Source organism: Charadrius vociferus, unplaced genomic scaffold, assembly GCF_000708025.1.
Source record: "Charadrius vociferus isolate BGI_N301 unplaced genomic scaffold, ASM70802v2 scaffold198, whole genome shotgun sequence".
Classification (NCBI taxonomy): domain Eukaryota; kingdom Metazoa; phylum Chordata; class Aves; order Charadriiformes; family Charadriidae; genus Charadrius; species Charadrius vociferus.
In genome coordinates this window covers 1,995,183-2,006,463 of record NW_009649951.1, presented here as the reverse complement: position 1 = coordinate 2,006,463, position 11,281 = coordinate 1,995,183, and the positions used below count along the sequence as shown (strand labels likewise).

The 11,281-nt window shown below is 38.0% G+C and overlaps 1 protein-coding gene across 4 annotated transcripts in view; it reads left to right on the top strand.

The window, feature by feature from the left end:
- Positions 1-11,281, top strand: part of NFIB (nuclear factor I/B) — a 173,613-nt gene that overhangs the window by 108,225 nt on the left and 54,107 nt on the right. For all 4 annotated transcript variants that reach the window (XM_009891493.1, XM_009891491.1, XM_009891494.1 and 1 more), the window contains exons 4-6: positions 4,837-4,905; positions 7,339-7,459; positions 9,296-9,414. In XM_009891493.1, coding sequence (XP_009889795.1) covers positions 4,837-4,905; positions 7,339-7,459; positions 9,296-9,414 — 309 coding nt within the window. The remainder of the gene's footprint in view (positions 1-4,836; positions 4,906-7,338; positions 7,460-9,295; positions 9,415-11,281) is intronic.

Below are 11,281 nucleotides of genomic sequence, written 5' to 3'. Positions count from 1 at the left end.
TGCTGAAATTAAAGAGCATCCTGTAGAAGTTAGGTATTGCAGAGAGCAGCAAGACCTGATCCTTAAATATTCAGTTTTCAAAGACTCAAAGAAAAGAAGCTATACAATGAAATGATTTAATCTTTAACTGAAGCAGTTTCAGATGTCAAACAAATCTCTAGCAGCATCCAGACATTACATTGCATGACTTAAAGTCATTACTAGCTCCCTGATAGTATTTTGGACACCAGGCTGCAGCTTCCAGACTTTCTTCTCACAATAGCTCCTGATGTTAAACCTGCCTCGCTGCTAGTAAGTCTATGTACTGCTGTATAATTCCTCTTTTTAAAGATCCAGAAATAAAAATAGAGTAATAAAATTGTTTCCTCCACTGGTTGGATTCTTACTCCTGTTTTATAAGTTGCTCAAAATCAAAGCTGTATCAGTGAAAAAACTAGATGTTTAGTGATACCAGGAAGCAATTTTATGTTTTGGCACTAGTCAATATGCAGCAGAATGTAAACAGACGTTCTATTCATAAAAGTACAATTAAATCAGAAGACATAAAAAAGGCTGGTTAAAGATTTGTAAAGACAGACGTCACTGGTAAGCTTTTAAGTAATGTAAGAAGCCTTTTACAGTAGATGTTAGTGCAAACTGAAAATATTTTTCAGTAGGTTTATTCAACTTTTTTTTTTTTTTTTTCCATTTTAAGTCTTAGCATGGTTAAAAGCTATACATGTAATTCAGCTCTGGAAGGCATAGCACACAATGTGGAAGATGTATAAGGACTAGGACAGAGTAACTTCAACAGCAGTTGGAGGCATTACTGGAGGTTTCTCCTGTTATTGGCCATATGAGGGGAGCTTGATCAGAACTGCTGCTTGGGCTTAACCTGTTTATCTTTCATCCTTGATGGCACTGGTCTGGTCATTGTAGTACTATTTGGAAAATGTATTTTTCAGAAATTAGTTTTCTGTAAAAAAGGTGAGGAGGGAAGGCAGATTTTATACTGATCCTCTACAAAAAATAAAAGCAAGTACAGAAAAAAAATTTCCTCTGTTATTTATGGGTTTTGGAAGTTACTGACTACACAGAATTGCACTATGATGATTTTGGCAGAAATGTTCTTTTTGTAGAACTCAGATTTTCAAGACTAATAACAATTAGAGAAATGCGTTTCAGCCAGTGTCCTCTCTCAGGCAAGGTGAATTTTAGTAAATGTCAATACTAAGCGCTTATATTAGGTTTGAGCAATAAAAGCAGCAAAGTGTTCTCATGAAAGATGGTCTATTCCTCTATTAGGAATAAAGCAATAGACTGTTATCAAGTGCATTGGTTTTTGTACTGAACAGATCAGAAACACACACCAAGAATGCTAATTTAAGGCTCTTTAACATGTTAATGCAAGCAGTGCATTAGGGAATGCTTAATCAAAAAAACAGTAAGATGTATACAGTACAGAGTATCGCCATATATTTTTTCTTGCATGCAGTGTAATAATGTGAATATAAATGTTAACTCTTACTCAGCAGGGAGATCAGCTTCACAAGGTAAAGGACAGTGTCTCACACCATAAGGTCAAAATACCTTATACTGTTGTCCTGCTGCATCCAGTCTTGCTGTACATCTTTTTTCATACATAGAGTGTGTGTTTCTGCAACAAATTACAGCAGTTAAATGACACAGAACATTTTCCTATTGCACAGCTGGGAGCCAAGAACAGTTCTGTAACATTCCCACTATGGATTGTCTTCCTAACTAGTTAAAACTGTCAAAGTCCACTGGTGCTGGAACTGAACGTACTGTGTTTATTTCTCTGCACTCGGAGGCACCACTGGAATCCACCTTCCCTGTTAGTACATAAGGCTCAGGATGAAGTTGTTCAGTGCCTGTGACATAGATTGTTTATTGTTGTGTCAATTTTTTAATAATGTTTTGTCACATTACATAGAGAAAAAAAAATCAAGCTGCTTTTTAAGTTGATTGAGATTGACAATAGATGCAGTTTCCCTCTCTTTCCTAATGGCAGGCCAAACATTTGCACATATCTGTGCATGTCATTGTTTTTGGACCATCTAAAGCAGGGTGAAACCTGGGTGAAAGACAGTGATCCATTGGTCAGCAATTCATCCTTCTGTGAGGGGCTGATAAATAGCGGTACCACTCAGTGGCAGATTTTTTTCTCTGCTCTCATTTCATTATCACAAGGAGAGAAACACACTGTATTTTCTCTTTGTGTTATGTGAGTATTCTCAGTATTGCCAGTGAGAAAAACTAAGAATTCATGAGGGAAGGCTGAAGATTAAACACGCGTGTCTGTGTGTGTGCGCATATACTTGTATGCGTGTGCACGTGCATACACATACATATATCTGTGTCCTTACATATAAAATCCTACATGGGCATTTTCTATTTTTAATATGAGCCCTGGGGCTTGTTCTCACTGTAATGATAGCTTGACTAATCTACACTTGGGTACAGCTCCTCTCAAGTTAGCCTAACATGAATGAAAGAAGTTGTGCTTCAAAGAAGTGGTATTTGGATAAGCAGCAGAGAAGTTCAGTCTTGTCTCATTACCAGCTCCGGAGCTGGCTGCATGTTTGTACACTGGCTTTAAGCCACACTTCACTTACAGGCCAACTAAAATCAAGAAGGCAAATTTTTCTCTGGAAATCTCCTTTCCATGTACTACTTCAGACTGTTCGTGCTGGAGGAAATAGGCTGAGAAGGGAAAGATTGCCATCGTTGGAGGAATTATTAGTCTTCATCCGGCTTGCCTGTTCTTAGGTTAAAAAGTGAAACTGAGGAAGAAGGGAAAAAGAAAGATTAACTCTTTGCAATTTTTTATGATATTGGTATGCCAAGTTCTGTCAAATAAAGACGTAAATACTGGAGAAGCCATGTCATGTTTTCATCCACACAAAAAAACATAGAGAAAGGATTCAAGAGAATGCAGAAGATGAAAGAGAAAGGCTCTTATTTCTCAGAAACTGGAGATGAATAAGGTTACAGTGAGGCCTGCAGCATCAACGTGAAGGACAATAAAAGAGGAAAAAGTAATGGTTATGGAGAGAAGCTGTTGACAATGAGAAAGGGAGGAATATGAAAGGAAGTAAAGAAAAAAGAGAGGGAGACTTGCAGAGCTACTAGTGGAAATAAAGTCATGCAGGGATATTGTATGAAGTGGCATTGACTGGAAGATGAGAAGTGATGACATTGGCATAACATCGTTCAGTATGATCCCAGAGGCCCATGGGGCTCTGCAGACCCACCACATTTGCTCCTGGGGTGGTTTTTCAGCTGGGGAAGACTGACATTCGCTTATGGGTGTAATAGCATGACAGACAAGTCAGGAACTGTGCTCGGTTAGATGTGTTCCCCTTCTTTTAGCTTGAGTTGTCTGGCACATTGTTAAGTAATGCGCACTGGTAAATTATACCAGAGGTGCTGGGTGAGGTGGCTCTGTGGCCCTAGTAAGACTGCTGGTAAGCAGTGAAAACTGCTTGTTTTGTGTCTGCCCTCCTTGTTTGACCCTGAAAAATAAGGAGAGGTTTCTCCAGATGCAGCAAGGACAGATCTCTCAAGTGAAGTGTGCTGCTTTCACAGTCACTTTTCTGGTTGCAGTGGCAGTGTTTTCTTAAATTACCTTAAGATAAAAGCAGCAATTGCCAAAAGAAACCTAAAGAGAACAGTACTGAACCATTGTTTTCCAATCAGTAAATATCCCAGTAGATGCATTATTAAATTTGTTTTTTTGTTTTGTTAGTTAAGACATTTAGGGTGCTTTTACTCATTCAGACATTTGGAAAAGAAAATTAACAGTGTATTTACAAAAGAAAAAAGCTGTGTTAATTCAGAAAAGAGACTAGCGAAACCGTAGTAAGACATTCTTAGTGCACCATCTCAGATGAAAGCAAATAAAAAAGTAATACTGTTGGAGCAGCAATGTGCACCAAGGATAGATCTAAGTATTTCTGTTGGTAAATGGTTGGCATTCCTACCTGTAAGGTCTGTGATGTTATATAATCTCAAATTCAGTCAAATCAGCTTATTCAGTGATTAATGACAAGAGACTTCCACAGAAACCTGGGTTTCTCAGCTCCATTTTTATAAGGTTATCTAGTTACACTACTCAGATAAGTCTTGATTATCAGCTGTTTCACTGCAGTACTCCAAGTTGTTCCTGAATTTCATGGCAGAGAAGGTTTGTCATATGTATTTATCTTAGAATAAGTAAACAGAAGCCAAAACAGTAATATGTAGTTTCTTAAACGTAGCTTTCTAGATATATAATTCAGCATGTATATAAAAAACCCACTGAATAGTTCAGCTGTTTTGCCCAGTTCCTGATTTTATTTGAAATAATAGTAAAAACCTTATCTGCCTCAGAGGTGGATTTGATAATGGAGGTGGTAGTGTAAAGTCACTATCAGCAGGGCAAGAGTTAAGTAAAAATCCCTTTAGCAGAAAAGTATGCAAGGACAGGACTGCTCTATGGTGAAATTGCTTAGTTCAGCTGATACAGTTCTTAGTTCAATACTGACTTGAAGATACTAATAAAAGAGACTAGTTTTTAGATGTTTTCTGGATGGTTAGCTAGGAACTCAGTGTATTGCTTGTTAGTTTTCATACACATATTAGAAAATTCCTTTCTTACAACTCCTCAAGGTTTTTTGCACCTCTGCCTGAATTTCATCTCTCGTTACATCCTGTGATCAGTTTTGAGTGTACTTTGGTCTGTGCATTGTAGTTCTGGGACTTTGTTGATACTGTTGTCAGCTGGTGTATAAACTTATCTGTAGTTACTTATTAATCTTCTCATTATACTGATTATGGTATTGTGATCTTTTTCAGTGTACCTTGAGGACAGTTTTGTAAAATCCGGAGTGTTCAACGTGTCAGAACTTGTGAGGGTGTCCAGAAGTAAGTTACCATTTGAATTTAACAGTTTCCAAAGCCTGCTATAAGGAAGTGAAGGTTTTTTCTTGAAAGCATTTTTTCCCCTGAGATGTAAGATGCATAGGAAATGGCTGTAACCATGCACAATTTTGATATCGATGGCCACAGTATTGCAGTTCATCTTGCATGTGTTTGTAATAAAACAAACAGAAGTATTCTTTTGTCTTTTCAATATTTAAAGTTTGAATCAATTTGTTATATGTCCCTCTGCACAATTTAACGGACTGATATGTCAATAAAATTACCATACGTAACAAAACCTTCTATTTGTTAGACTTGCAGCTTTTTAAGGTTGTTCTACATGTCTTTGGATTTTGATAAACCATCTGATTATTCTTGTAGTTTGCTTTTGAATTTGTAGCTTTTAAAAGAAAAATTACAGCATGGATATAAAGGATGACTAACTTAATGTATTATATGCTTGTGTTTCATTCACTCGTAGCACTAGCTATAATTGAATTTCTAATTACATTGGCTTGTTTTGGCATCAGAAATGTTATGCACATGAACATGCAAGAAAAAAAGTAACACAAAATATAAATATAAAAGGACATGTGAAGCTTTTATTGCAGAAAGAAAAACCAAAATGAATATAAATAAGAAGGTCTGTTTTATTGACATCTAAGAATTTGCTATAATAGTATGGTGTAGAACCAGTGCGTATTATCATTTGAAATCATTGCTTTCTGAATGCTTCTTTTCTCCCTTTCGTATCAGCGCTGTTAAAGTGTTTCTCTTAAGACTTCAATAGGAAGTGAACAAAAATACTTGAAAGATATAGTTAGAAGTGTCCGCAGTGATGACACCAACATTATAACAACTGAATGATCCAGGAAAATCTTTTTTCTGATGAGGTGAGGACAAAACAAGTGAGGCACAAGTTTCCAAAACTGTTTGTCCAAATTTTGCACAGTAGTTAATTCATGCCAGGTCAGAATGCTTGAGGAATTTAATTAACTTAGTGAGGCTAGCTGGAGAGGGACGTTTTACAAGGGCACGTAGTGATCAGACAAGGGCTAATGGCGTCAAAATGGAAGAGGGTAGATTTAGTTGATTAGATAATAGGACAAAATTTTTCACTGTGAGGATGGTGAGGCACTGGAACAGGTTGCACTGGGAAGCTGTGGATGCCCCATCCCTGGAAGTGTTCAAGGCCAGGCTGGATGGGGCTTTGAGCAACCTGGTCTAGTGGGAGGTGTCCCTGCCCATGGCAGGGGGGTTGGAACTCGATGATCTCCATGGTCCCTTCCAACCTAAACCATTCTATGATTCCATTACTTCATTTGCTGTGGTCAGAAATTAATATTCAACAATTAAAATTATGTTAAGCTCTTCAGCAAAATACTGAGCATTGCCATCCTGCAGTGTTAAGACATATTCTTTTTTGTGCTTGCTGAAGATACAGTTTTGCCATTTTAGGAGGCTGAGGATCTGTGAAATAGAGCTTTCTGTTAGTCGTCAGGTGGTTAAGTACATTTTAAAGTATCAGACCGTCCAGATTAAAAAAGAATCAATATTGCAGCTACATTATGAAATTGTACCTTCTGCAGCTGTTATACATGATATACTTCTAATAATAAGCTCTAAAGCATGTGGTTTCTGTGGGATTTCTTACCATGCATTTGTTTAACCTCAAGCCGCAACAGAGTTGTACTTGAACTGTCAGGAAAAATACAAACCTTCAGACACATTACACAACATGCAATTATTCTTTTAAGTGCCAAAGGTAGTTAAAATGCACAATGCACAGACAGTGAACAAAGGTAAATACACCACAATATGTAACATCTAATTTATTCTTGAAATGCCAAGATGTACGGTACACACACTCTGTAAGGAGGTGAAGATAACGCTGAGTGTATGTGTTTGTGTGTAGGTGTACATATGCAAAGCAGTACCTGTGGCTCTGGGTGAAAGAAAAAGGAGGCAGCAAAACTTGCTGTCAGCACAGAAGGCAGTTATTAATACAAAGCAGTTAACATTAAGGGAAAAAGAGTTTGTGTGTCCCCAAGTTTGTTCTTTCCAGTTATTTCAGTTCTTTAATAAATAATGTTAGCTGTCTTTATAAACCCTGCCTCATTCATTATAAAATCCTTCTACAGAAGGCTTGACTTTGTGCTGAGGCTTGTGTTACCTTTTTCACATTCAGGATACCGGGCTATCTGTTATACAACAAATATATTATGTCTGCATAACTGCTAAGGGATTTCTAGGGACCGGGAAAGATAATTCACTTTTTTAGATATGTAAACATTGATAAAACTTGTCTGTACTTGGTTTCTGCAAGAGGCAGAAAATTAGATACATGTAGTAACATCTTGATGTTTTTCCCAAACGAAAAGATGATTGAAAAGATAGAAGACTATCTTTGACTCGTTATGATGATGTGTTTTTCAGCACCCATAACCCAGGGAACTGGAGTGAACTTCCCAATTGGAGAGCTTCCGAGTCAGCCATACTATCATGATATGAATTCGGGTGTAAATCTACAGAGGTCCTTGTCCTCTCCACCAAGCAGGTAAAAACTTGAAATAAGTGCTAATGTGAAACCAGGTTTAATACTGCAGGACAAGCAACTGAAAAATAGTCATCAGCTAACAGTCAACTATTTTTTGAATTTCCTCTGATTTTGTGAGGTAGGCTACTTATGTACATTACTATAACTAATGTACAGATATGTATGTTACAAATCTTGTAATTTGAAGTGGTGTCATTATTGCTTGTCATTGCTATTGATGTTGAAGACAATAGTAACTTTTGTCAGGGTTTGAAGTGCTCACTAAATCATCTGCCAAGAGCACAGCTACACATCCTGGAACTGCTGCTGAGTTGCAGGAAGGTTGAGCAGTCGGGAACCTTCTGGCAGGGATCAATGCCACAGGGTGGTTGCAGGCACAAAAGCTGTCTTTGAGGGTTCCCTCTTGGACCTCTGCTTTGAAACAGCTTGGGACAGCTGCTTTTCCCTGTGGAAAAGGTGTTAGGACAGGTATATAAAGACAAGGTGTCTTTACCCCTAGCATCACCCCAGCTCATGAAAGTGTATTTCCTGCCTCACCCTTACAAGGGGCATTTCTCAGCACAGTGGGAACAAGGAGAAGCAGGTGAGGTAGTCACAGGCTCTCCAGTTTTTCTCAAGGGTCTCCATGTGCCTGCTACAGACAGTTTGATCTGAGGGACCCACTTCTTCCTTGCTTCAACATGTTTCCTTCTCCCAAGTCTGAGAAAGAGCCAGTTTCCTCCCTCAGGAGCAGCTGGTGGGCCCACAGAGGTGGAGAATCTGCTGTGCCCTCCTTTTGACTCCCAGATAATGTACTGTCTGGCACACCCAGGGGCCCCTGGGTTTTCTGAAACTGTCCGATGTACCATGAAATTATAAGCACTGTAGGACCTCTCATTGTCCCATGTTTCTGCACCCCTGTGAGTCAGGAAGTGTCTGCATGGAGGACAGGATTTAACAGGACTGTCAGGGGGCTGGGGTGCTCTTCTGCCATTACCTGATGCTTTCTGAGTTATTTTGCTCATATTCCCCTATTTCATTTCCATTGTATTTTCAGCTTGTCAATTCACCTAGTACATTTTAGAAATGGATAGATTAATTCTAACAGTGTTGTGTAAATATAACAACAACAACAACAACAACAACAACAACAACAACAATAATAACAACCACCGCCATTAAAAGCTTCATCCTGGTTTTCTTTGGCACTCAGCATAACAGCTTTAGTATATATTGTTACGAAGAAACTTGACATCACTCCAGTGTCTTGAAGTGCTGCCTCATTTTATATAGTGTGACTTGAAATATGGGTCTTTTGTTGTTTTTAATTAAACTAGTCCAAAATGAAAAGTCTTTGTTTCAGGTTAGACCTCTTTGAAAAGCTCAGGATTTTGGCCTGGTGAAATATAGTAAACTACATTTTTTCCTTATTAACACATTCAGAAAAGTTCCTGTTTTACCTTGACTTTATTAGTAGTACTTTTCCAGTGCTTTGCTATGCTTTCATGGTTTCTGCATAGAGTTTAACACTCTCATGACACAACCTTTCTTTGGTAAGTTACAGGAACTGGTTTCGTGGTTGTTCAGCCAAATGCTGGTAGACTTGTGCATGTTACCCATTTGTGCTGTCTCTGAAATATTAAATCATGTGAAAAATGCAAACACATACCTGCATTACATATTATTAAATAAAATTGTCTATGTAAGTTAATGTAAGCTCTAACATCCACTTTTTTTTGGTGTGCTTTGTATGCCTGAATTACTTTCTATCGAAACATTTGTTGAAATCCAAACAGTTTATATACCACTACTAGCTGCATATGATATTCACTGCCAAATCTCACATTACTTCAACAGCAAAAGACCCAAAACTATCTCCATAGATGAAAATATGGAGCCAAGCCCGACAGGAGACTTTTATCCTTCTCCAAATTCACCAGCTGCGGGGAGTCGGACATGGCACGAAAGAGATCAAGGTGAGTACCTTGAAGTATATTCAAATATACAATAAATATCTGCATCTGCCTTCATAAATCTGCAATAAAATGATGGTGTTTTAGAAGAATCTTTTTTTCTGTCTGTTATGTGTATTTTCTGGTTTTGCAAATGTGGTTAAAGCCAAAAATCAACAGGATATGGTACAAACAACCACATAATAATTTTTCCATCTGGTGACTGTCTTATCTAGTGTTTGAAAAGATGTGTGGCAAGTGAGGTACTTGATATTGTGTATGCTGTGATCATCCCAGCAGGATTCTGAGTACAAGGGTTTCAAGTGAAAAACAAAACATCTCCATACTATGGTTGAGTCAACACTAGTTTACTCACTTTTTGTTTTACCGTGACAGACTGCTATATGTGCATTAGTCCATACTATGTGACTCAGAATAGGTCAAATAGGCTATTTTCTGAAGAGACTACACATAGCTCTGTGGGACTATATCCAGATGATAAAGGGTGTTGGTAAGTGTTGTTGTGTTTTGGGTTGTCAGAAGCAAGGAACATGTTTGTGTAGAGAAGAAAGTTATGGCTGTCAAAATAGTAAAATTAATTGTCATAACTTTCCCTCATGTTATCTTGATGTTTTCTGAACATAGATACCAGTGTAGTCTTTTCCCTCACCTTTGTGATGTGAAAACGTGTTTAAACTCACATGTATTTGAACAGTGTTGGTTAATGGATCCTGTGGCTGAAGTGCTGCAGCTATTTAGAGAGTCTGTGAAACGTACAGCACAGTATGTAAAAGTGAAATAGAGAAAAAGACATGCCATTGCTTCCTCTGCTGATCTTCTAATGTTTTCCCTCCTTTTGCCCATCCACTGCTCATCATTGCTCTCAGTTCTTCAGTAACGGACTGACCCTTTGGTCTTACCTAATTTTTATATTGTTTTAGGCTTCTTTTTTTTTTTCTTTGCTTTCTTTTTCTTTTTTTTTTTTGTCTGCTAAGTCTTCTCTTTCATCTCCATGTGCAAGATAGCATGTGATTGGTATTTAATTTAGCTGCCTTTTATTTTCACATTTTCGTTATAGTTGGTCTCCTTTTAATCTGCTTCTGCCTACCCTCTGATCTGTGTTCTCATTATTAGGCTGTTCTTCTCACACAACGCTTTTTTTTTGTACTTTTTGTTTCTCATGGAGGCTCTGATATTTTCTTATTTCTAGCTGTTTGCAGCATTCACTGTTGAATTTAAAGAAAAATATTGCCCGTGGCTTTGTATAACCAAATTTAAGGACAGCAACATAGCAGTTCTACCGGCCAGAATCTTCCCCCGTGTGCCAAATATTTTCCTCTGTGACTGTTACCTGTTTTGCTATGACACTTCATTAAGATTTTTTGTAAAAGGCAGGATTGTAGCTCAACTAATTTTTGTGCAGAATAATAATGTGAAATCATTAAACAAATGATATCTGTGGTTGTGGGGAAAACAGCCCATCATTCCTCTCTGAAGTGGTCTCCACATATCACCACTTGTGAAATTAAGTTCTTTTGTGCTGCCGAGTGAGCTGTAGGGCCTTCTGCGAAAGGCAGTGCTGCATGGACAGCTGAACCCTAGTCCTGCTGACAGAGCCCTTCACAGATGGTTTCTAGAGTTCCCAACTATCTTGACTACTTTTTGGTTCTTGAGTCATTCTGCTTGCAAAGAACTGTGGTCACTGGATTTGTTCAGTTTTAGCAGCCTTCTTCATGTCACATTTATCAGTAGTGAACAATGTTATTGTTCAGATTGCTTGAGTAGATTTACAATGAACCTTTACTTAATTTCTGTACCATTGAGTAGCTAGACTTCTGGACTGAAACAACCCTTAAGTCTCTTTGTATGTTTCATAAACCAGAGAACTCAA